Raw genomic sequence first — 26,510 nt, 5'->3', positions numbered from 1 at the left:
CATCTGGAGCCACGTGTTGCCATGCAATTCCATGCTGCCATGTAATCGCCACTGGCAGCTGTATTGACAGGCTGAGTGTGGCTCTAACAGCTTAAAATGTGCTCTGGGACACTTTGTGCAAAGAGGCAATGCTCCAGCCTCCTCTGCCTCTGTCCAGCTCAAGGTTAGAGATATTACAAGCAGGGGTTTTCCAGGATTTTCTTCTGCCTGCCTCCTCAGGGATGACTCCCAGTCTACAGTGTCCCAGCATAAGAGAACAGAAATCCATACAGGAATCTTGCAGCCCTTAGAGTTAGGAAGCATACAGCTACAGTAAAAGAGAAGCACTGCACTTCAGGTGTTTCTATCATTTAATTTGTAACTCTGGTAAGAAGTCAAGCAATAATCCAGACCAAAAGAAACGGTGCACATCCATGATTTTCATTCCCATCTGGAAAGTTACTGGGAAATAAGTGAAAACTATGGTTGAGTAACAGAGGCAGTGGGAACTACAGGCAATATCTTCTTAAGTCAAAGGAATGATAATGATCTGATGGTCCCAAGGAAATTTACAGGTGTACAATCCATGTGGAACTCAGGTGATTGCTGGTTTGCTTTTATTTAGGGTTCAAAACAGGAACTAGGATTTGAGCACATTTAGTCCTTTGGTATGTGAGGTATCTAACTTAAGTGAACAGGTCCATTTTTTGCACTTCTCCACTGCAGAAATTTGCTCAGTGCAGAACAGTGATTTAGATTTTCCTCATTTTTTTGCCAGCTGCATAATATGAATTTAATATGAAAATATTGTTATAGAACAATATTCCTCCCTTACCCACTGGTTTCACAAGTTTTTTGGGCGTGATTTTACAGGACCAGTTGGAGGCAGAAGGATCTCAGCAAGCTGGAGTCAACCCTGATGCTTCAGAAATTCTGCAAGTCAAGAGAAGGCAAATGCAGCTCTATCAGAAGTAAACAGAAACATGACATTAACATAACATAACAAACATAACATAACATAACATAACATAACATAACATAACATAACATAACATAACATAACATAACATAACATAACATAACATAACTAGATTTTCATCTTATCCTGCAAATCCTGTAGCTTTCCCAGTTTTCTGGGAAACACAATAGATGGCATTTAAGAATTTTTTGTTTTTAAAAGCAACCCAAACATTGCAATTCATAACCCATCATTTTATTTTCGTGTGGATACTTTGTGATTTATCCATTTATCTGCTATTTATTTAAAGCTGTAAATGAAATTAGTACTAGATAACTGGCAGGCTCAGCTTTGTACCACAGATGGTAAAATAAGAAATAATTTGTAATGAATAAATCAGGTGACTCTTATTCCGTGTTTGTAATTTTTGGAGATTTTTATGTTCCTGGAATATTGGCATCATTGACCTAAGAGAGTAAAAAAAGTTCAGGTGGTTTAAGGTTGCTGCTTAGAGAAGGTTGTAAACCCTGGAATTCAAGTGAGAGCAACGTTACTGTTTTAAGAAGTTAACTCTTCACAAACCAATCTATTCTTTATACCCTGATTGAGTACCAATCCCTTATTTTTCAAATTTCTGTGCAGAATCATTGGGCAAAAGTTACACAACTTGACAGGTACATCTTATGAGAACCCCCAAATTATCCAATGGCTTTAGACAGATTTTTTTAATCACATTTGGTACCATTAGGTCTCACTGGTTAAGCACATATAAACCATTGTAGATCTGGAGCATAACATGTAATTATTCTCTAGTCAGCAATAAAGTGGATAATTCTAGTTACTGAAAGTTTGTTTTTTCAATCTGGATGCATCATTAATAAAATTTTTAGTTATTTACGCACAGAAGTGCTTTAAAAAATAATTATCCTACCTGATCCTCCCCCCTCATGAAATTCCAATGGCTGCAATCTTGCAAACTCAACCAGTAGTGATTCTTATGTGTGTAAAAAATAGTACTTTAGAGCCCACACCAATAGCTTTGAGGTGTCAGGGTCCAATGAGTGCAGAAAAAAAAATACCTTAGACAGGAGCAGAAGGGAAAGAGGAAATGTCTGGCAGCAGCTGAGCTGGGAGAATTTTCATGGCTTGAAAAGCAGATCTAGAAACCTGATTTGTTTGGGGAAGAAGTGGAGTAGCTTTTCTTTGTGATCTGCTTATCTTGCAAATGTGGGCTTATTTCAGAGCCCATTACAGAAAAGCTCTTACTGACATTCCAGCTAACACTCTTAAAGCTATTTTCAAGATAGTAATGAAGGATGCTCTATATAGGCCATGAGAAAATTTCAGTAATATTTTTGGTCAAAGATGAGGCATTTAGGGAATCAATAAAAATAATAAAACTCTCAATCTTACCATTTGTCATTCCAAAGCTGTCTCCTAATGACGTGACTTTGATGAAGACTGAATCACATCTTTAATCCAGCTGGTGAATTTTGTCACCTGGGTGTAAACTCCTGGCTTGTTTTTTAACCCACATCCTTCACCCCAGCTCACAAGGCCATACACGTAGTAGGAACCATTTTCTACACAGGTCAGTGGGCCCCCAGAGTCTCCCTGATGAAGGAAAGCACACATGATCAAAGTGTGAAGCAAAATAACAACCAAAATCAGAATGATCTCTCTCACTACAAGACTTTGAAGCTGTAATGGTGTTTTTTTCCTAACAGATGTACCATCAGATGCTGCTTAGCCCCTAAGTGGACTTGCAGTTCTGTCACCAGGTCAAATGATATCAGACTATTTGGATTGTAAGTTTTCTTTTTTTTTTTTTTCCAGTCTGTGACATAAATCTGACAAGGTCACATGAAATTTCCCAGGCATGAAAGTACCAGGGATTCACAGCCTGAACTCACAAAGATAAAGATGTGATCCCTGGCATAAATGAAAACTTAAGCTGTCTCACACTCCTCAAAACAGCCTCATTCTGAGTTGCTAGGTCTCTTTTTTTTTTTTTTTTTTTTTTTTTTTTGTTTTGTTTCGTTTTTTTGTTTTTTGTTTTATTTCTGATTTCCATTGCAAAATATGCTTTACAGTGGTAATTTGCACCTTAGAAAGTGTTGTTCAAACTGTTTCCTACCTTTCAATGGTAACAGTATGAACTTGTTTCACATTTGTGTTAGCTGTAATGAAAAAAACATCAATACTGACTCCCTGTAAGTCTTAGCTCTAATAGTGAAAATAAGATTAGAATTGGCACTCAAGGTAGAGGCCATAACAAAACTGATGGGGAAAAGAGCAATTTTTCAGGTTATTGTGACACACTGCCTGAGAAGCCAAGCTTTCCAGACTGGTCTCTTGATTCCACAGACCTGCCTGCAGGTGACAGTGGCAATATTAGCTCTAAGGATGTACAGCTCAAAGTGTGCTGCAGACAGGTGTTGAAATACACTGATGTGAGAGCAGATACACGTGCAGCACATTGCAAAATCCCTGCACAGCCTGACTCTTTACACAAAAAATTAGTCCAAGTACAGAAAAATCAACAGACCGAACAAGAATCTATTCCGGGTTTCCGAAGTTTTCCTGCACAAAACATGCTGTCATCCAGTGAGTTATCGTGGAGTTTGGGTTCATTGCACTTCTTCTGGGAAATCAGCTTGACATTGGCATCTAACAGCTGATGGGATGAGTCATCTATGGGATGTGCACCAAAAAAAATGGAGTCACTTTCTTCCCATTCCTGTTACGCATTGTCTTTTATTGCTTGACAAACAGATGGGATGGGAGAAGAGCAGGGGGATGCATGTGCTAGTCTGGGATTGAAAGAACTATCCTGAAATAAGTTTCCAATGACCAGGAGCCCAGGGTTTCGCTCAGGAAAGAGTTGCTGCCTGAATAAAAGTGAAGTCAGGTATTCAGAATTTTGTTGCAATCAGCTCTGCCTGTGTAATCCTGCTTTTCCAAGCTGCTGGTTGTCTGCAGTTCCCAGAGGTCCCCACGGGACTTTGAGCTGCTCAGCACTTCTCAGACTGGTACTATTAGATGATTTAACATGCAAGCTAATGAAACAGATGAAAACTGAAAATCATACAATATTTAAGGGCAATGATTAATTACAGTGAATCTAAAGACATAACTTGACATCTAAAGGCAATAGCCTTAGTTTCAAAGTACTACATCTGTAGATAATTAAAGGTGGTTTATAAGTTTGGTTCTGCTAGAGTTTCAGGAAATATTCCATTTCTGCAGTGATTTCCTGAAATGCTAATAATAGCTCTGCTCAAAGAAGGAGTCATCTTGTTTGAACACGTACAGGGTACTTGATATTCTTTATTGGGGGGAAAAACCAATAGAATCCCCCTGACCATCTTTAAGGGAGAATTTTTATTTGGAACTTTTAAAAAAGTGTCCATTAACTTCTGTTGGCTCATTCTGATCAAATGAACACACTTGTCTCTTGTGGACTTCAATGGGATTTATGTCAAAAGAGAGAATTTGGTCCCATGTATCAGATCAGGTTGTATCAGTCACAAAGCACTAGGGCACCTACTGCAGCCTCAGTGACAGGTTTTCTTTCTGCTGCTTTACAACAACACACCAACCAGAACATGAGAAAATGCATTTTTCAGAAAACTACCATTATCTCTTTTTAAATATAATAATTTCTCCCCTTAGGATTTACCATGGGCAAGAAAGATTTTTGGATGGAGCTGGTTGAACTTGAAAAGCTTGGGATTTGTTTTTTTTGTTTGTTTGTTTTTTTATTTTTCAGTATATCTGAAGGTCCAGATGCTGTTTCTGAAAAGCTTTATCTGACCCAATGGGCTGGAAAACCATGTGAAAATTCCTGTCTTTGTTGGGCCTGTCTTAAAACACACAAGCTATACAATAACCTCTCTTGATACTTCCTTCTGCAGCTGGCTTTGCATGAGAACATGACATGGAGAGTCAGATAGCAGGCAAAAAAATGCATCAGGCATCTTATCAGAACTCTGACAGTTTGGTTGGTTTAGCAGTTGGAGAATTCTTCTAATGAGTAATTTGCATGACATGTTTTAGCTGACCTTATTTTTGAATTCCATGTCTTGGTTTCACTAGTACCTAGGTCCTCATTTGGGTCTGGCAATTGCTCCTGGAAGTGGCAGCCCAGCAAAATCCAGCTAGCCCACAGGTACCTGTCTCTGTCTCTCCCCATCCAGAAATGAAGCAGGATGTCCCAGCAGGAAGGAAGAAGTCAGGGAGACATGCTGTTTTCACATACTTTGTTTCCACTGCACAGTAACCATCAACAGACTGCAGTTTAAGGAGTGCTGGAGAGGAGATAAACAATAACAAAATTTATTCGGAGCTAATTTTGATCCCTATTTTTAGCAGTTGTTATCATGCCAAGCTGTGTGACCCCAACATTCCATTTGCCTCCCTGTGCTGGACCTGTTCCCATTGTTTGGCTTCTCCTACACAGTGACTTCTGCTGCCACCACAATTTACATCCCAGGATTCAAATGGGTCTAGATCACAATTGGGCCTTAATATCTCCAGAGTATAATCTCAATGAGATTTTTACATTGACTTTAGTGGGAGAGAGTCACTTCAAACAACAAAGGTTGGAGCTGAGCCACGAGAATATCAAATAATTTACCAATATCATTGTATAGGACATCACCCTTGTCTTTGTATTTGTCATGTAAAATTATTTCCACTGCATCGAATATTTGCTCATGATCCTCTTTCTCCTGAAGATTTTGCTTTCCAAGGGATACTTGGATCTTTTTTACTGGTTCTCTGGAGAAAAAGAAAAAAGTCATTTATAGACAATTTTATACATTTATAGACATTTTCATATACATATATAGACATTTTAATATACATTTATAGAATTTTTTATATACATTTATAAACATTTTTTATCAGTGGTGGAGCAAACCTGCACTTTCAGTAACAAGAAGTCAAGGTATTTCCTCCTGTTGTAGAGCTTGGCCAGAAGATTTCCTAAAACTATTCTAGGAAGGCTTGCATAGGAAAGCAGTGGTGCTGGAAAATACATGTGCTCTTACCTTGTTGCAATGGTGAAATAAAGGGATTTAAAGCTGCATGTACATGGTTTTCTCTGCATTTTAGGGCAGAGTAGCAGTGTGCACACAGTCTATTGCTGGGGCAGTGATGATGGGTGGCAGCTGATGTAGCCATGGGACTAGAGCTGCGTGCCATTGTCTGAGCATATTTAAAATCATCCATGTTGAAATGATTTCCAGTGTGTAATTTACCTTTTCCTAGAGTGGTGGTTTCCAACTGATTCAATACAAATATTGGAGGAAATGTAATATTCTAAGCTAGCTGACACAGAAAAAAAATTATAGATAAGTGCATATTTTGACTGTTTTGAAGAATTTAATTCTGCTGGAATATGTGATATTGCTTATGGCATCCCAATATTCCCTGAGTTTTTAATAGAGTTCTTTTACACATGGCAAAATCTTGCTACTTGCCTTCTTTTTTCCTCTCACACAACTTCTTAAGGTCATTTTGAGTGGGGCCTAAGTTTGCTATTTCAGCAAGCACCATTTTCAAGTATATAAATATTTTTACGTATGCAGCCTTTTTTTATTCTGTCCACTTATATGTTTTTCTTTCAATTGGATACCCAGCAATCATTTTGATTGCAGATAATTTGGATACCAAGCTGCCTTTCCTAACCATCCTGATTTTTACACATTTATCTACCCTAATGATAAGACATGCACCTACTCAAGGCAGTGTGCAGCAGTAAGAACCCAGCATGATTTGATTAGCACTCCACCACAGAAGTGTTCCTTCCCATCTCTAGTGTGAATATCCAGAAATGCCATCCAGGGATGTTTTCCAGCTGTAGCCTTGGATCCACCATAGATCTTCTTGAGTGTCCTACGAACTTCTGGCTGCCCACATGTTTGGAATGTTTCAGGGGGCTCTGTAGGAGGTTCTGTTGGGGTCTCTTCATCTGCATTGGAAGAGGCAGCAGGTGTATAACGCAGAGTTAATATCAGACTGGAAGAGTGAAGCAACAGGGAGTCACCTGCTGCTCTAGACCACCTACATGCTGCCAAATCACTTGCTCCTAATTCTTTACCTGAGCAGGGTGAAACATCACAGTATTCCCAATCAACCTCCTTATTTTTCATGATGTAGCACCAGGGTTTTTCATCATCATCAGGATTCCTAAAGGGAACAGTTAAAAGAATCAGGAATGGGGAAATCTCCAGGAAACTAGGGAAGGAGGACCCTTCTCCTTCTTAAGGAGAAGCCTCATGCTTCTAACTGGGAAATGAACAAAGACAATATTTCATAAGATTTGACAAAGAAGTGACTGAGTGAGGCATACAGTACTTCCATATTACTATTCCCATACCTATCTTAGCCATGAGAAAAATGTGGGACTGGTTCAAAACAAAGAAGGCAGCTTCTGGAAGCCCCACATCAGCATGGTTAGAGAAGGCATCTCTAACATTCTGGTGTTTTATGGGCAGGCAGTGCCTAGAAAGATGTGAGATCTTAACACCATCAGTTTCTCAAATTCATGAGCAGTTTGTCCTCAGGGATGTCTTTGATACAGACCTCTACAGCTGCTTTTTCAAAATATTACCTGCAGAAGTTGTGTTCACCAATGCCATGTGAATCAGCATCCTCCATAAAGGCATTGAAAGGGTGGTCCAAGAGATGGTGGGAATTCCAGTGCAGGCAGGTCCTGCCGTTTTCTGCTTGGTTCACTCTTCCTCTATACATAGAGGAGTCCTCTTCATAACAATCATCTGGTCCTGCAGAGAGACAATGCTCATAGGAAAATGACTTTTGTGTTGTTCCTTGTTCAAAGTGGTTCCTCTTCCTTCTCTTCCTTGTCCTACATTCATTTTATGGAGGATCAGAAGAACCTACTGGGCCAAGTAATTATGTTTCTTTTGTACACAGGCCAGAAATTAAAATAATGTCCCAACATCTTTCCACCTTTGAGCTTGATTGATTTCAAGTGTCACCCATCAGAAGCAGTCCCTTCAGTCTGGGGAGACACAGGTGACTGGGCAGGAATCTTTACTACATCAGATTTTGAATGTTCGAGGAAAACCTGACATTTTTCCCCTTGTGACATGTGTGACCTATAGGAAATATATGCTCCCTTATTATATACCAGTGGGACCTAGCCAAAGCACACTTAGAAAACCCCAAGAAAACTTCAAGATGGGAACAGTTCAAGCCCCTTTTCCAGCAGTCAGGCTCTTCTCTGACCCTCTCTCGTGGTGTAGTCAGGCTCTTGGAGCAGTGACAGGAGCATCACAGGATGCCACAGGGGCAGCATCAGACAGTCTGGCTGCAGGGGCAGCCCCTGGCTCTCTGGAGGATCAGCTCTCCCCGAGGGCTGGGACGTACCGATCTCACAGAATCTCCCTCTGAAAGGCTCAGGGCACTCGCAGCTGAACTTTGATCTGTATCTGTTCCGTATGCAGCTGCCTCCATTTCTGCAAGGGTTTGGACTGCACTGTTTGGATGCTGTCAATGTGGGAAACACAGAACAGCCTTGTCAATGTGCTGAACACTACACAGCCACCCACACGCCCAATGGAAACTGGGGAGAGCTCCCACTCAGCCTGTTGGCTTTGAGTTCTCATGAAATCTCATAAAATCAATATCTCTGGGGGTTTTACCAGTGACTGAACCACCACCCTGCAAATCAAGCATAACCCATCACTTCCAGGCCCATGTATGGCAGCTGTAGCATGACTAGGACATGGTGATTTCCCACTGCAGGCTGGCCATGGTGCTGTCCCCACCACAATTTGTGCCCAGCTGAATGCTCACCACGCTGGCAGAAGGGTCTCTTGTAGGGAGGCTTGCAGCTGCACTTAAAATAGGGTGGGTATAATGTAATCAGACAGTCACCAAAGTGGCACTTCTTCTCCAGACACATGTCCTCCACTGTGGAAAACACACATAAAGTACATCATCAACTTTTGTGTGTGCACAAGAGCTGTGCCTTGCAGGGATCATCGCAACATGAAGTGCATCACCCACATTTCTGTGTGCACAAGAGCTGTGCCTTTGCAGAGATCATGGGAACATGCCTTCCATTGACATTCCAAGAATGCTTTCATTTGGCAGGTGTGGACTTGGGATCTCACTTCTTGTTCACAGTATCTGTGGCAAAAAATCTGTGGTACCAATGAGCAGCTCCCCACTGCCCACCTTGCAGGGCATAGAAGAGCACTCTGCACTCCTGCAGTTTATTTTATTGGATGCTCTTTAGCCAGACTTTGGCGTGGGTAAGATCCTAAGAACTGTGGATGTGACTGCTGTAGGCAGTCAGAACACTCAGCTCAGCAAACAGTGGGTTTATAAAGTTGCAACAGTAGCACTAACTGCCAAAATAAGGAGTGTAGGTTAGCAGAAGAGCCATTACCTTTTTCACATGTAGTCCCACTGTATGGCTTGGGGCAGTGACAGATGAAGCCACTTCCTTTGGCTTCACAAATGCCATCATTCTTGCAGGGCTTAGAGGAGCATGAGCCTGCAGAGGTAAGGATGGAGATCTTTCAACCTCTCAACCTTCAGCACCTGGTTTTTCTTTTTGCATTCTGTGGTTGCAGGAGTCTCTCTTCCTGGGCACAGCATCCTGTGTAACAAGTGCTGTGCTAATGCACCAACTCAGCACCCACAGGAGCAGTGTGAGTTGCTGCAGAGTTTATTCCAAGCTGCAGCTTTGAGTCTGGAGATCCTCTACTCCCCTTGCCCTGTTACAGAGTAGTAATGAGGTCTCTTCCTTTGACCAGAGATAGATTTGCTTCTGTGGCATTGACTCTGGCTGTCTGTCTACATTCACTGAGTCTGGAGTGATGTGGATTTGGCATTGTCCTGTTTGGAACATAGCATGAAACCTCTCCTGGAAAAGCCATCCCCTACCTATAGACTCTACTAAACCCCTGGGTGCCTCAAGAGAGCTGGCACCTGCTGGAAGTCACTCGTGTGCTGCTCCTTACACTGTGCTCAACATCTCCCCTGCAGTCCAGGCTGCCAGGAGCAATTGGTGTTGGAGACAGCCCCAAGTCAGCTCTGCTGGCTTTGTACCAGGGGATAACTCAGGGAATGTTACAGGTAACTGCCCTGCCTCTCCTTTTGAGTCCCCTGAGCAATCTCAAGGATCCTTTCCTGCTCTCCTGAAGTTTAGCAAAACACAAAAGAGAAAAGGAAATAAAACCCTTGCAACTGATAAAAGAAGGACAAAATAAAAAAAATTAAAAAAAAAAGAAACCTGCTCTACATTTGGTTCCTAGCATAAATACAGAACATATATCCTGTGAAAACAGCAATTACATCTTACAGTGTCTATAGACAAATAAGCCTGTGCTTTTTTGTAGTAGCAATCAGAAATGTTCTGCATGATCAGAATCCATCCTGTGAAACCTGGAGATAAAACACAAGATCCTTACAAGAGAAATACAAAGAAGAACACTGCAAACAGTCCTCCTAACTCATGCCTTTGATGCAGGCATTTTGAGAGCAGACTGGCAGCCAGGTCTGCCACACTCATGCTTCAGGCACATGGCTGGGATTTTACCCCTTCCTTGCCTTCCTGCCCACCCCTGAGAGGTACCTTTCCTGACAAAGAAGTCGCCTAAAGATGTCTCGAACCAGTTAATTTCCTCCCAGAGTTCCTGCTCAGGGTTGGTGTCCTGCTTCAGTTCTGTGTCGTAGTAGTAATTCTCATTGTCATCAGCCTCATCTGCAGGGAGGGGTGAGAAGAGAGTGAAGGAACAGAGGAATTAAAACTGGAAGGAGACAAGTTATGAAAGAAGTTATTCCTGAGATGGACAGTACTTTTCTCTTTCAGCTCATTTGGGATATCAATGGGTTTAGTGACCATCTTGAGGACCAAAGATGTTATTCATCTCTTCCTTGGCATAGACAGAGCTCAGCTCTGCTCAGCATGGGCACCCTGGGCACAGCTGGCCCTGGAGGATGCTCCTGAAGGGCCCTGGGGCTGTGGCTGCCCAGCTGGGTGCTGTGATGGTCAGGATGCCCCAGAGGGGCTGCAGGTCAGGGCTCTCCAGGCATGAGGAGCCCCCTGTGTGGTACCACAGCCAGGGCAGACACTGAGGCTGGTACCTGCACTACAATAGATTCAGGTTCCTATAAGAAGAAGGGATTTTCTTTGCCCAGCTACTTTGCTGACCATCCCCAGCAGTGCTGCAGAATGAGGCAGGGCCCTCCCAGCACAGGGACCCTGCTCTGTGTGGGGACACCAACACCCATCTTGAGAGCAGTTGTGGGGAGCAGAGAGTGCCAGGCACCTGCAGGATTTTGTGTCTTCTCACCCACAAAACAGCCTTTGAGGAGCAAGAGCCCAGCACTGCAGACACTGCTGAGGAGCCCATCCCTGCCTCTGCCAGCCCATGGCCTCCCCAGCAGGAGCCAGTGTCACCAGTGTCCTCCCCAGCATGAACCAGTGTCCTCCCCATCAGGAGCCAGTGTCACCAGTGTCCTCCCCTGGCAGGAGCCAGTGTCCCATGGAGCCCAGGGGACCGTGCCTTGGCCAGCCATGCTGGGGTTTTGATTAAAGTGAACTGGGGGCTCCTTGCACAGGTACAGCCCTTGCCAGTGGAAGCCACTCCAGTGTTTCAAAGACAAGCTATGGTAATGAGCAAAGCTAAGCTATGCACAGAGACTTTTTAAAAAGCTCTCCCCTAGGGCCGGACCGATGGCCCCATGGATAATGCTCTGCCTTGAACTGATTATCGACTGCATTATCTTAGTTTTCTCTCCTCATTCATTCACTTGCAGCCTTTATCTTTATTCTTTCTTTGCTTCTGAAAAAAAGAAAGAAATTCCACGTTTATACAATGGGTGTTTTATATTTCATATTAAAATAGAACCATCTTTTTTCTTTTTTTTTTTTTTTTTTTTTTTCCTACATGACAACTCTCGTTTCTCATAAAAAAAAAAATAGAGGAAAGTTTCACCTCATTTATTGCTATGTCAAGTCAAGACTCCTTTTCCTCAGCTCATTATTTCCAGAGGAGCTGAGTCTCGACTATGTGCAAGTGTTGCAGAAGTGTACGCCTTGCTGAGGAACAGAAGGATCTTGCTGAAAGATAAGGACATTGTCTACACTGAACAAAATTAAATTTAATGTGGTGTAGTTAAGGAAGAAAAACAAAAAGGAAGTTTTGCCTGAAATGCAGCCTCCAAGTTCACTTTGTTGGAGAGGAGATTTTGCAAATGACTTTAGGTTGAGGGAACTGTCTGAAGTAGTCTGATTTTGTATCCCCTGTTTATTTCTAGAGTCTTAGAGGGACATGCTGGCTTTTATTCCACCAATGCAGTCTGAAGGATGGGGTATCCCTTTTTATGGAAAAATGTAGCTGCTTAAAGTTATGAAGGATGAAGAGGGGAGTGATGGCAGTGAAAGGCAGACTGCAAACATGCCAGCATGCTTTACAGAGGCTGGTGAGGACTCTCCTGAGCCAACAGAGGAAATAGAAGTGCCCTGAATGAGCACAAATAGCTCAGCCATTGTATAATCATCTAGTTTTTAAATGAGCTGCTTAATGCATGTTGTTAAGAAATGGTGCTACTGTCACTTGATTTTTGTCTGGCATGATTTCTCAGCAACAGATTAATCATTTGTTAAGAACACTTATGTAATTACTTGGTGCGTTATGAACTATTTTTAAGTTCAGCTCTTCTGTAAACAAGATGGCCAAAATGTAATTCACGTTTTGCAAGACCTGCTCCTGGTGTCTCTGAGAGGTTTTGGGGCACAATCCCCCATGTGCACTGATGGGGCAGTTTTGGAAGAGGCCATGGCACACCTGAGGCCAGTTTGGCACCCAGCAGCCCTCCAAGAGGGAAACTTCAGGTGGTCAGGGCTGAAGTGAAGCAAGCAACCCTGAGCAACCCCCTCAAGGGTTGGCAATTTCCATTTCAAGGAATTTAAAGGCCAAGGCATGGAGTTATGGGGGTGTGTGGAAAGGGGTCAGAAGATATCAGCAAAGCCCATGAGGATATGGGAGTCAGGAAGCTGAGGTTACTGGCCAGGAGACCAGCCAAGGTGATGCAAGAGTGCAACAGATGTGAGAAATGATCAGTGTCCTGCTTTCCCCATTGCTATCCCTCTTCACAAAACTGAAAAACTGACATAGCTCCTACAGGTCACAGGAGTGATGTTTCCCATCTCCCAGCTATTCTGTGTCATCTCCAGCTGCATGAAGCAGTGAAAAACAAAGACCAGAAAACCCTCACTGGGGCTTATGATATCAAACTGAAATATGTCATCTTATTTATCACTGTTTTGACACTAAATAACTATTTGGCTTCCACATCTCTTATTTAAGAAGTGCTCCCATTCCATTTTTTTAAATTATTCAAAACAAGCCATAGGTTTAGTAAAGCAAAAACAACACTTTTTTTTATCTGAGCACATAATTAAAGCACAAAGTCTGATACACTGGTTGATTTAAACATATTATTAAATCAGAGTGTTCGTTCTTTGTAAGTGCTGGAAAACCTTAACATGCTTTAAAAAAGCAGTGATCTGACATTTGTCACTGAAATGTGACTATTACATGAAATTAAATTAGACATCCTGCATGCAAATTTTCAAAGAATAACTTTCCTCTGTGTAGTACAAAAAATCCCCCCATAATTGATAGACAGAGATTGACTTTTAAAGCTTCAAATCAGCTTTGAGGTCTGGGTGATCTTTTAAACTGCACGAGCTTTCATCTGCAGTTTTTCACATTGCCAAGAGCTGTCAATCAAGCAATGGATTTCTGATCAATATCCCCTTGTTCATTAGCTTGCACTGGCTCTCTGTTGCAGAGAGAACAGATACCCCAATGCCAACAGTCACACTGTTTTCAAAACCTTCCCTGGATCAAGTGATGACTAATGTTCCAAGTGGGAAAGTGATGCATTGCCATGCCATCGGGTGACCTGAATTGCCAGGTAACTTTGTTGGACTGCAGTTGTCAGGATGAGTGATGTGCAGAGTTAAAGCCTATTGCCAACACACATCAAGGGTGTCAGAAAGTACCCAGCATTTATTCCAGCTCTCTCAACCTCTGGAGGCTGACTGAAATCTGGCCTAATTTAAGCAGGATGAGTTTTCCTACCATCCCCCTAAATACTTTTTGTCCCCAGCTCTCAGATTATTGCAGTGTTATTTTTATGAGGCTGAAATCCTGACTGTATTTTAAATAATGAGATATTCCCCATTTACTTCTGCAGAGATGAGACCTCACAGTATTTCCTCCCTTCCAAGCAGGCTGTGGCTGGGAGTAGCTCCAGCTTCAGAAAGAAGGGAGACCAGCTAACAACAAAGCCAGAAAGCCTTTCAAATAGTTTTGTGGTTGTTACTTAAAAGTAGTTTTGCAGCACTTTTTTCCTCAGAGGGATGGATGCTGGGTGAAGGGGAATTTTGATGGCTGAAGGAGTGGAGAATTTAAGGGGGAAGGGAAGTAGGAGATTGTAGGAACAGTGGAAGGACAGATGTAAGGACCATACACCATAAGGCAGAGAATGAATTCAGAAATTGTGAAAGTGGCAGACCAACCAGTTTGCACAAGGCTGTGTAAACAGGTATGTAAACCCTGAATCAAGTGCATGACTATGGCCAAATATTTGCAGAACCCAAATACTGAGCTCAGACACAAAAATGATTTAGAAATTTGTTTTCTACACCCATGTTGTTAGCACAGCAACATTGATTAGGGCACTGCTGTATGAGTAACAAGATTTCTGGTTTGACCTGAAAACCCAAATACCACTGGAATGAACAGGAATGCAGATGAATAATAAGTGCATATCACCTTACTTTTTTTTCAGAAAAATGAGCAAAATTATTGTAATATTTCATTAGATATGCATTATAAACTCAGGTGTAAGAGCCATTGAAATCAAGAAAAGAAAGAGCAGGGCTTACCTGCAAAAATACTAAACTTATCAATAAAACCACGTAGGCTGTGAAAGGATATACAAATCCTCACACATCTTACACATCCCCACACAATATTCATCACAGCTTTTCCCTTATCAACATCTTAATGCGACACAGCCTTTAATGATTTCTTACTTGCATGGGCTTGTTTGTGAATCTTCTAGCACTTGGGACAAAGCCCTGCAGAAACAGGTTCCACAGTTGGCTGCATGCTGCTGGGGAAAGTCAGCCTTCATTTATTTGGCCTCCAGTTTTCATCCCCAGCTAAGTTCTTTGCTTATCCTTCTGTGAGGTCTGCAGCCCATCACCATGATCTTTCCTCTAGACCATGACCCACTGTGTGAGTAGCAGAAAAGTCCTGGTTTGGGACAGGATTGAGAGTTCCAGGCGTGGTCCAGGAGAACCCTGTGATCAGCTCCACGTTGGTGCTGCTGCTCTGTTTTTGGCTCAGTGTGTCAGACACACTCCTGGCTGGGACATTGTCTCCTGCACTGACACAGCACATGTGAAGGTCTGAAAGCACTCACCATATTACTTGTCCAAAGTCAAACAGACCTTCTACTTTACCATAGGCTGTATTTTAAGGTCAGCAAGACTCTCCATGAAGTTAATATAATTCAGCACTGGGTACTAGTGAAGGGTCTTGATGAACCAGGTTGCCAGACTTTGAGATTTGTGGCAGCCAGAAGTTTAAATGAAGAAACTGAAACCACTTACCATTCATCAGGTTGGCCCAGAAGGAAAAATGGGAAGCCTGCATGAGATAATGAAAGTCAGAGAGTCATTTTCTGGATAAAAACCAAAGTCAACACAAAGCTTTGCTTACAGTACAAAGATTATGTTTGCCCCTAGTGCTGGACATCCAGATAAGGCTGTTCCTCACTTTGGAGCTAACTCATCTAGGTTTTAAGAGCTCTTTGAAAAGAGTAACAAAACATCAATGACCCATGGGAGAGGTCTGGCTTTTCCAAGCTGTGCTGATCTGATTTGGGGCAAACCTGCCCTGAATGAGTTAAGTTGTCTCTTTGCTTATGAAGTGATGACACACTGGCTGTTTGTACGTCTTCTCTGAGATGGTGACAGAGGCTGTGCTCCAGCTGGCTGCCAAATCCAGGGGCTGGGAGGTGCCCAGGCACAGCAGAGTGGATGTTGGGCAGTGCAGCATGGCCAGGACCTTACACCTGGTGCACCCAGTGGGACCTGGACCCCTGAGCTAGAAGACTGTCAACAATCTTTGTCTGTGGAAGAATATTTCTGGCACTCTCCAGGAGGAAATGCCATGTGTCCCACCTCCAACGTGGGGCTCCAGCCTTTCCTGTTTGGCTCATGATCAAGGGCAAGCAACAAAAGGGAACAGAAGAAGAAGGAAAACAGCTCTTAGCCTTTGAAGAATGTGAGTGAGGTTTGTCTGAAAGGAAAGGCACTGACTCTACACCAGGACGCATCCCCAGCGTGACAATTTCCGTTTGCTTTCCTTCTTGCTCTAAATCCCAGCTGAGGACAGGATTACCCACCTGCAGTGAGGATACACATGCTAAAAGTGGGCATAAAAGAGATTTGAAGTTGCTGTTCTTCATCCCTCACATAACTTTAGGGAATAAAATGCATTTCCAAACAATTTAATAGACATAGTAAGGACAGCATACATAGACACACAATTATTATGTGCACCTATGCATTGCTACAGATACAATTGACTGTAAATATATGCCCTGTTTAGTCTCACATTATCTATAGAGGAAAGACATTCTCAGATAATGCTGGTTGAGACTAAGAACAAATGAATGAGAAGCAATGAATAAGAAACAGGACAAAATGAAAAGCTCAGAATTCACGTCTGTGAATATTATCTGGAATATATAAATGAGCTTTTGCTTCAGGCATGTTTGCATCCCTCTTGTGTTTGAGCCAGGGAGAACAGACACTTCAGTTCTCCCCTTCCCCACTGACTTTAATGAGAGCAATGTCCCCTGAACCACTCAGTAGAGCCCCTTCCCAGGTGCATTTGAGTGAGCCACACACATACAGAACTAAATCCTTTGCAGCTGGAAGGACACACATCCTCACACAATTGCCCTTCCTGAATGAGTGCAGAGATGATGGTAAATGAGAAGACTGTAAAAGCTCTGTCCTTGGTGTACATGTTTCTTGAGTGCAGGTACAGCATTTGTCAGATCCTTTGCCAGACCCCAACAGAGACTATATAAAGCAAAGGTCTAATTGCTCCATTTACAATTAGTGATAGCGTTCATCCATAAACACAGACCAAAACAAACCCTGCAAATGTACTCCTTTCCTTTGGAGGAGCAGATGAAACAAAAGAACAAGGAAGCAGCACTGGGAGCAGGATGATGCAAGAAGCATTTCATCTCACTCTCCAGCTCTCTGTGCTGCCCTGTTATGGTGTTTGCCTTATGGGCTTGGAAAGGGTTTAAGTCTGAAAGGTTTGATTTAGTGATCTTGCCCCTGTACTCGAGGCAGCCCTTGGCACCCCAGGAAATGATGGAGGATTTCAGCTCAGGCTGAGTGAAATGCACCAGGCTGTTCTGTGCCTCAGTTTCCCCAGCTGTAGGGTGGAGATGAGAGTCTCACAATGCTCATACCCCAAGGAAATAGGAAAGATGAGAGATGCAGCATTGTGCTACACTACTTTCTTTCCCAGGTTATCCACCTGCTGCTCTGTCCAAACATGGGGAGAGCTGACCACAGAAAGGCAGCTACCCTCAACTCCCTCTTGAAAATGAGGTGGTACCCTCAGCAATGTGCAGGTTTACAGTATCATCCTTCAGAGCAACCAATGGATTGGTGGCTGGTGACTGAGTCCCAGATTTTGATTCCTGCTTTTGGATGAAAGCCTCTGCCTGCTGCCAAAGTATAAATATTACTGGGAACAAAGGTTTCTGGTGTACCAAGCATAGAGAGCCCAGGAGTTAAACACAATCTTTACTGTAAGGCTCCTGTATCTCATTTTGTGCTGCAGCTCTCCCTCCTTGTGTGCCTGTCACAAGCTGCAGCAGCAGAGCCACAGGGGACAAGACCTCTGGCAGAGCTGACTTCTCAGCAGGGAGAGTGTTCTCCTCTGTCCTGATGTCCCCTGGACCCCTCACCAGACCACACTGGTTTTGAAGCATTTTCACCCCTGCTAGCCAGCAGAGGGCCAAACTTTAGCTTTTTGACTCCTGGCATGAAGCTTGCCATGGTGCTGTGCAGCAGAAGAGGAAGAAGAGCTCTTTACTTCCCTCCTGTGTGCTGGAGCTCTCCCTTCATCCCTCCTGCAGGGGATGCGGGATGCAGGATGAGGAATGCAGGATGTGGGGTGCAGGATGCAGGATGTAGGATGAGGGGTGCAGGATGTGGAATGCGGGATGCAGGATATGGAATGCAGGATGCAGTATGAGGGATATGGCAGGATGCGGGATGCAGGATGCGGGATGCAGGATGCAGGAAGTGGGATACAGGATACGGGATGCAGGATGTGGGATGCAGGATGTGGAATGCGGGATGCGGGATTCAGGATGCAGGATGCAGGATGCAGGATGTGAAATGCAGGATGAGGGATTCAGGATGCAGCATGCGGGATGTGGGATGTGGGATGCAGGATGCAGGATATGGAATGCAGGATGCAGTATGCGGGATGCAGGATGCGGGATGCAGGATGCAGGATGCAGGATGTGGAATGCAGGATTCAGGATTCAGGATGCAGGATGCGGAATGTGGGATGCAGGATGCGGGATGTGGGATGCAGGATGCAGCATGAGGGATGCAGGATGCAGGATGCGGGATGTGGGATGCAGGATGCGAAATGAGGGATGCAGGATACGGGATATGGAATGCAGGATGCAGCATGAGGGATGCAGGATGCAGGATGCGGGATGTGGGATGTGGGATGCAGGATGCGAAATGAGGGATGCAGGATGTGGGATGCAGGAAGTGGAATGTGGGATGCGGGATGCAGGATGAGGGATTCAGGATGCAGGATGTAGAATGCAGGATGAGGGATTCAGGATGCAGGATGTGGGATGATGGCCGTGGATGCAGAAGGCTGCAGGAGGAGTGCACAGGGCTGGGGTCCAGGAGGCAGTGCCGGCAGGGGCAGGGGAGGCAGGGCCTCCTGCCGGCAGTGCCGTATTGCTCGTGGCCAGCAGAGGAGGATCTTGTCCTTCCGACGAGGTGCAGCGCTGAGCCCAGCGAGGAGCAGGGCTTGAACAAAAGGAAGGGGGGCTGGGGGACAAGAAATGACACTCTGGGGCTGGCTTCACCAAACGCTCTCCTTGCTGCAGCTCGACACTGGTACTTTGTGCGCTCTCTCAAGAGGGAATAAAATCACTGGGTTCTGATCATTCTGCTGTGATGAGGGACAGAACTGGAAGAATTTGCAGAGAGCAATTTTAAATTTTACTACTTAAAGCTCATAAAAAAGTAACCCCACCAAAAAAAAAAAAAAAAAAAAAGGTAATAAGAAAGCTGGAGGGACATTTTACAAGGGTACCAATGCACTGCTGACTGTGGAGACAACTACATTTATTGAACTCCCCAAAAAAATTTGGAAATTCAGATGTCCTAATTTCACCTGACCTCTCTTGTCTTTTGTCACTTCAATGATTAGCACTTCACTAAAACTTAATTCCTCCAAAGAATCTTCAAATTCTGTTAAACGCAATTTGTACTAATATTAAACATTGCAGATACACAATACACTTAATTTTTCCATTTCAACTCCTTTAGAAAGAGAGACTAATGAAATGTAATAGATTTCAAACAAGAATGACAGAACCATGAGCTTTCTTTATTTCAGGATGGAATCCTATGGCTCTTTCTCAGACAAAAATGTCCAGTTAAACTCTAGCAATTCTTTCTGAATAAAGTCAGGAAAATTTGACCCCAAATTCAAGGGAAATTATTTACAGCTGTCAAGGGCATTTTGCAATTGAACTCCTTATTGTGTCTTGGGTACATTTCTACCTCTATTACAATAAAAATCAATCACTGAAACACAAAAAGCAGGTGGAGAAAAAGAGCAAAGAGGTGACAGCCCAGGGTTATGTTGTGAATTTACATGTGTGCAAAACTGACTTCCAGAGAAAAGAGTGTAATCACTCAAGCTGGCATAACAGAGCAGCAAGAGAGATGAAAATTAGTTCTATACATGCACACACACTGCAACAAAGCACTGCAGGAATTCCAGTGTTAAACTGCATTGGTAGGAATTGGCTTATTCACTCAATTGTGTTAAGTCCTGCAAATTCTCCTGCAGCTTGTCACCAAGTGGCCTCTGTGGCAGAAAAACAAAGATCATGCTTTCATTTGTTCATCTGTACAGCCACAACTTTGCAGCCACGAAGGAGGTGGGATGGGGTAGAACTGGAGGATGAAGATGGATATTTGATCAACTTCCATCCACAAGTGACACAAGCCATGAAGGAGCCACGAGGGCAGACACAGCTACTGCCTTCTCATAGTGAACCCCTTGATCCTGCTGACAGCTCTCAGTAGGAACCTTTGTCTGGGCTGCTTGCCAAAGGAGGAGGGAATCGACAGTTCTGATGCTCTCACAATCGGCCAGATTTTTGCCTGCAACCATCTTGGGTAGCGACAGTCTTTGAACTTCAAGGGAAAGTGGCTTTTCCAGCAATGACATTGTGTTTCTCAGCCAAGGCCATGGTTGCAGTATAATGAAAGCAGGGCATATTATCATCTGGAGCACACATGCAACACATGTTGTGTTTTTAGCCTGGGAAATCATTTTCTGAAAGGATTCCACCAAAACCTCTGAGTTCTTCATTTCTCTGCTAACAAGACATCTGCCTCCCCACTAAACTGCTATGTGTGCATCAGAATAAATGGGTTCCTTATCAACCAGTCCCAGAGTACCCAGAGAAGTTCATACTTAAAATCTTTATTTTGCTGATCATTTAGTGGTGGCTCCTGATACAAAACTCACAGGAATCCAGGAAAAAAAGAAGATCCTTCAGAGGAGATGCTGAACTGGCTTGGTCCTCTGCTCAGAAGTTACTTCCTCCTGTTTTCCAAGTAATCAAAGTTTCCAAACTAATCTTTGCTCTGTAAGAGGTGGCCTGGTAGCAGCTGCATGTTTTTAAAGCTCACTGGTGGTTGAAGTGTACTCAGGTGAAAAATGGGGTCAGCCTTGGATGCCACAGCACAGGGAAGCTGCCAAACATGTTCCAGGGGGCTGCAAGAGCCAGCCAGTCACACTAACAAGAGTGCCTGTGCTATCAAACACTCCTGCAGCCTGGGAATGCAGGTTATACTGCTAGACTTAAAGCTTATGCAAAGTCATTAAGTCCCTTTAGTTACAGGGGATCTCAACCTGCACGCTGCAGGGCATGAGCTGATCGCCTCCGGGGGTCGGCCAGGAGCGCCTCCCGCGCCGGCAGCGCCGCGCAAAATTAGCTGGGGGCGCTCCCAGCGCTTCGCTGCCTTCCTGCTGCATCAGGCAAATTTAGGCGAGCTCTGCAGAAGGGTTTGACACCCCACGGGCCACAGGTCCAGGAGGGCTTGGCAGCATTCCCTTCTCTTCAGTGGTGGGTGTGCAGCACAGGGAGTGTGAAGCCCCTGTGTGCACGGTGCAGCACTGCAGTGAGGGAGGGGAAGCAGAACTGGGAGTTTACACCGGGACTGGATCCATTTGGGTTAGAAAAAGATGTCAGGCTTGACTTTGGAACACCCTAAAATGTTGGTCTCCAAGTGCCTGAGGCAAGGAAAGACCTGCACTGCTGGCACGGTATCCTGTTCTCTGTGAGCCAGGAGGGAGATTGGCCCTTATGATAAGAGTTTCTTTTTTTGCATTTGTTTGATCTTAATGTGATACTTTTATCCTTCCCTTTCCACTACTAAGTGCACTTTGTTATTGGATTGGGCAGGGCTTGTGATTTCAAAACACTTTCCATCACAACTAAGCAGACATCAATTTTCTGAAGATCCAGAATATTCAGTGAAGAGCCACTTCTGCTGCTCTCACCCTTGCAAGTCTTTCTGCCTGCTGCCAGGGACATTGAATTTGCAGGGATATCTGATACAAGGAAAAGGCCTGACCTGAACACCTGTAGATTTAAAAATAACCTTTTTTTCCTGTGAACTTTAGAGCAGTGTTAATGGGAGCTGCAGCCTGGTGTACAGTAAGAGCTGTCTGTCACTAGAGTGTTGTGGGATGCAAATTTCTATTGTCCTGTTCCAGATTTCTGTAGCCCAACCCAGAACAACATTTTAGCATATCATTTAAATCTGAGTGCATTCCAGAAAATTTGCAAGTCTGGATAACTAAGGATACACAGCTCAGTTGCAGCAGAGTTATTTGGATTTCTCTTTTACTAATTAAGGAATAATTAACACAATACCTTGATGGCAGACACATTTCTACTACAGTATCTTGCTAAGCAGAAATGAAAAGCAGGGGGGAAAAGCCCCAACCCAAGAAGACCTGCCATATCTCAAGACAATCTTTGGTGCAGTTGCATCACATATGTATATCACATAAAGTAAAGGACCAAATTCAGTGCTTACCATGCAGCTTTATGTCTTTTATGGAAATATTTTGGATTCATGCAGATGGAATCAGTTTCTTTTCAGGAACTGAATGAGAATTTTTGTCTTAGGGTTCTGCTCCAAACCTGCCAGATCCATGAATGTCCAAGTATTTTCTTGTTCTTTTGTGACTGACTCAACATGAACTAACTACTGCTTAAACCTATGTTTGGCTTCTGATATATTTCACCAATAATATCTCTTCATCAGCTAAAACTACTTACAAAAACTTCTCAAACCAGATTCAAATAAAAATTATGAAGATAGTTAGTTCTAGAAGGGGATGAAATTGGAATTTAAGGGAGTTTTCTGTGGTTTCAGCAAAGCACAGCATCTATTATTTTCTCATTTCAACTATTTTAGTTCAACTTTTTCTTCAGGACAAATCATTAAGACAAAAATATCCTCTCATAACTTGTTTGTCATGCCATGGTCACATCATGGCAACTCATTCACCTCTTTTTTTTTTTTCTTTTTCCTGGGATCCATGCCAAATGCTAAGCCAGAAAGCCTTGTTATATTAATTATGAAGAAAAAGCATGTTTTATTAAAAACTAGCCTGCTGAATATTCTGTCGTGCTGCTTTTCAGTGACAGCAGAATTGCTTTTGCATTTTAGCAATGTTAATGAATTTTCAGGGGTGGGGGGAGATATGGTCTACATTTTCCATAGCAATTTTTAAAGCAAAGTCAGATTAGGACTGTCAAAGCATTGAGTCAATCTAAACTTAAAAGTAGTTAGAAAAAAACTGAGCAAGGCTTCATGTTGTCTAAGGCTATCCTCACACCTTCCTAACTGAGCATGAATTAACACTGCCAAATTCATGATGAGCTTATTGGTATTAGATTGTGTTCCCACAAAGTCTGTAAAATTGGCATTTAAGTACCCTAGAGGTGATCCCCTCAGTAAGATGCTACATGTACTACTGGACCAAGTGTGGTATGGTTCCTGGTGATACACTAATTAATAATCACTCTATTGAGTTGTGAAAATCACTGATCTCAAATTTCAGACTTCTTAAAAAATCTATGCCACATTAAGTCCCTTCACTATATATTTTTTCCCAATGCATTCAATTTAGTCATGTCAACATCTGAATTTTTGCAATGCATTTCAGTAAATATGAGCCTGTACACACAGGAAAAGTCACTAGGAAAGCAGATGTTTAAAAGAACCTCAGATTCTTTCTTGAGAAAATCTACTTGATTGCTTGGAAGAACAAAAGAAATTTTTTTAAAACTGACTTTTAACTTTCCTTTGATTACAAGTCATTCTTCCATTCTTCTTTAAAGAGGAGATGAATAGATGTAGGTAAGTATATCAAGCTCTGCCAGAGCAGAGCTCTGGTCACCCCTAGCTGTGTTGAATATTTTGCCATTAACCTTCCTCCCACATTAACAACACCCATAATTCAGTCAATCAAAACATATGGCTGGGGGAATTTTTACCTTTTACAGAAGAGGTTTCAAAACTGCCAAGGGAGAGCCTACCTGACCTGTTTAATCTGATATTTAGCCCCTTCAGAATAAAGACTGGAAACAAGGTTTTTATGGTGAGGGTGGTGAGGCACTGCACAGGTTGCCCAGGGAGAGGGTGGATGCCCCATCCATGGAGATACTGAAATCCAGGCTGGATGGAGCTCTGAGCAGCCTGCTCTAGTGGAACATGTCCCTGTCCATGGCAAGGGGGTTGAACAAGATGATCTTTAAAGCATTCAATGATTTTATGATGTGTTGCCATGCTGCAGCCCAGGGTTTTGGGGCATTTCCTAGTGCCCAGGGCTAGGAGAGGTATCCCAGTCCCCACCACAGACCACCAGGAGTGATGTGGCCACTCATTGTACCCAGAAGAGCCATTCCTTGACACTGTAGATATCTCCTTCAAAAAAACCCATGGGGTTTCCCTTTTATGTTGCATTAACTTGGTCACCAAGCTGGCACATGGAATAAAAGGAGAATGAAAACATACTCACGCCCAGACATGTGGTCCCTAGGACAATAACCAGTGGAAGAACCTGAAGCTTCAAAGCACTGTTAACCATCCTTGGTTTTTTTCTTGAAATCAGCTTTTTCTTCTTGCCTATGTTTTTTCAGACAAGCCACAATCTTTCGAGGCCAACTAATTCAGTGCAAATAATTAACCGTGCTTCAAATATTGTTTAATGTTCAACAGATTGCCCTGATCAAATAAATGCATCCTGTCCAGATAGTCACTGCATTGACCAGTGGCAAATGTTTCAATTCAGTAAGTAACAAGGATGGGAACTGTATAAATTAACAATAAAAACAAGCTTTTACCTTGTATTGGAATTATCTTTCAACTATTATTTCAAATAGGAAAAAAGGTATAAATCATACTTCTCTCCCACCTGAAAAACAGTGAGTTCTTGTTATATAACATATGACTTTTAGAAGTATCAAACTGTGTTATTTGATTATTTCCTAAATGTCAGACATGAATCAGAGTTCATGTTCTCAAGCTTTTGTCCATTAATGTGAGAACCAGGATTTATTCTTTTTTTAAATAAAAAATCCAAATTCTTGAGTAACCTCAATTCTCCTGAGGCTGAAGCATTTGTAACAACAGTAGCAACTCAGGAAATCAGAGTATTACTGCAAAAATAAACAACCTTCTGTTGCGGAAATGCTGACAAACTTTTCCTGGATATTGTATGTGCTGTATGTTACAATAACGAAGGAAATGACCATTCTGTCTTTGAGACAGTTTAGAACCTGAAAAGGAAGAAGGTGATAGAAATAGTGTCCACATATTGAAATATGAGGAAGAAAACAGTGAAATCCCAAGATCTTCAAAATTTCCCACTCTGAATGTGATTTTGTGGTGAAAAAAATCAAGTTGTGAGCACTTGATTACAGTGACAGGTGCTGAAATTTGGATGCCAGGGGACCTTATTTCTGGCGATTCCTTACTCTGACACATGAACATTCCTAAAGGAGATTTCATACACCAAAAAAATGCACAAAGAATTTTGGTATCCTGACTATGCCACGTTTGCATACCTTAAACAGGTGCCTACAAACAATATGTGTTTGGGACAGTAAGTTGGGGGCCAGCCACAAATACAAGTTTATGAAATTCCAGATTCTTTAACTAGTTAGAAAGACAGCAAGATAAAAGGAGTTGGACAGCACACGACTTTATGTAATGTGTCCTTGAGTAAGCTGATTTGCACTGAATTTTAATAGAGGCCTGATTCATCAAATCTCAAACAGAATTAAGGTATGGACTGGATCCTAATAACATCATGCTTTATATCCATGAAAGATAAATTAAAGGATGCAAAACTGCTATTGACAAACATTGATTATATGTACTTTGATGGACTTTGAAGTTGTGCCAGATGCGTCTTATCAGCCTCCAAAGTTTTCTTTTAAATCTCATTGCATAAGGCTTTTACTTTTTAATTATTTTTTCCCTCAGCCTCTTTGATCAAGAAAAAATGTAGATCATATTTGTGTGATGCTATTTCCTGTGCATTTTATTTAGATATGCCCTTGTGCACAGCTCATGATATGTAAAAAAAATGTTACATGGCACCTAGTGATCTTACCCTGTTATCCTGGGTGCTATTTAATACTTAATTGACCTTCTCAAGCTGCTGAGTGAAATCCTGCCATGTGCAGAGAGCTGGGACAGTGCTCATGGTCCTCTTATGCCACATAAATCTACACAATAAGATGCAAGACACAAGGTTGCTGATCTCTCTTTGTTGCCAGGAGGATTTTGACCAGTGAGAATGTCCAGTGGATCTGATTTTATTCTGCTCCCTGTGGCAAAGTGATCCTCATGTCAGACCCAATGGGAAGGCAAACCTCCCTGCAACTTCTGGTCTTGGGAGTTGTTTAGACAAAGTTTATACAAGAAGTTTAAACAAGTGAAAATCTTTCTTTTGCTTTCCTATATACAGAAGTATTTTATCAGTAAGAAGAAGCTTCAAAAAACTGAAAATAGGCTTTGGAACCATTCTGATATTTCAAAGTTGTGAGCCCACAGCACAGCTTGCTTTCCTTGACCATCAGAATATGGTCACACCCTCCTGGGCATGGGAAT

The 26,510-nt window shown here is 42.7% G+C and overlaps 2 protein-coding genes across 3 annotated transcripts in view; one reads left to right on the top strand and one right to left on the bottom strand.

Annotated features, from left to right (window-relative positions):
* NRAP (nebulin related anchoring protein) overlaps positions 1-1,776 on the top strand; it is a 47,798-nt gene extending 46,022 nt beyond the window's left edge. The window contains exon 42 of the mRNA XM_079313085.1: positions 853-1,776. Coding sequence (XP_079169211.1) covers positions 853-954 — 102 coding nt within the window. The 3' untranslated portion in view covers positions 955-1,776. The remainder of the gene's footprint in view (positions 1-852) is intronic.
* HABP2 (hyaluronan binding protein 2) lies at positions 333-24,568 on the bottom strand. 2 transcript variants are annotated; one of them, XM_079313090.1, is made up of 14 exons: positions 24,412-24,568; positions 15,615-15,651; positions 10,554-10,682; positions 9,363-9,470; positions 8,765-8,881; positions 8,336-8,455; positions 7,557-7,728; positions 7,044-7,132; positions 6,683-6,914; positions 5,577-5,719; positions 5,113-5,247; positions 3,486-3,631; positions 2,351-2,551; positions 333-1,404 (listed from the first exon to the last, which is right to left on the bottom strand). In XM_079313090.1, the coding sequence occupies exons 1-13, from the start codon at positions 24,478-24,480 to the stop codon at positions 2,375-2,377; spliced, it is 1,674 nt and encodes a 557-aa protein (XP_079169216.1). In that variant the 5' UTR covers positions 24,481-24,568; the 3' UTR covers positions 333-1,404; positions 2,351-2,374. The 2 variants fall into 2 exon arrangements, with proteins under 2 accessions (XP_079169216.1, XP_079169215.1); XM_079313089.1 differs by having other exon boundaries at positions 333-912.
* Between the last annotated feature and the right edge of the window lie 1,942 nt (positions 24,569-26,510).

Source organism: Erithacus rubecula (genome assembly GCF_903797595.1).
Source record: "Erithacus rubecula genome assembly, chromosome: 9".
Lineage (NCBI taxonomy): Eukaryota > Metazoa > Chordata > Aves > Passeriformes > Muscicapidae > Erithacus > Erithacus rubecula.
This window is presented reverse-complemented; position numbering and strand designations above follow the sequence as displayed.

Excerpts from the sequence above, each read along its gene's own strand:
- HABP2 (XM_079313090.1), bottom strand. The coding sequence starts at position 24,480 with ATGGTTAACAGTGCTTTGAAGCTTCAGGTTCTTCCACTGGTTATTGTC. Across the intron at positions 7,729-8,335 it reads AGGGAGATTCTGTGAGATCG|GACCAGATGATTGTTATGAA; the intron begins GTACGTCCCAGC and ends GTCTCTCTGCAG. Across the intron at positions 7,133-7,556 it reads GGTGAACACAACTTCTGCAG|GAATCCTGATGATGATGAAA; the intron begins GTAATATTTTGA and ends TGTTCCCTTTAG.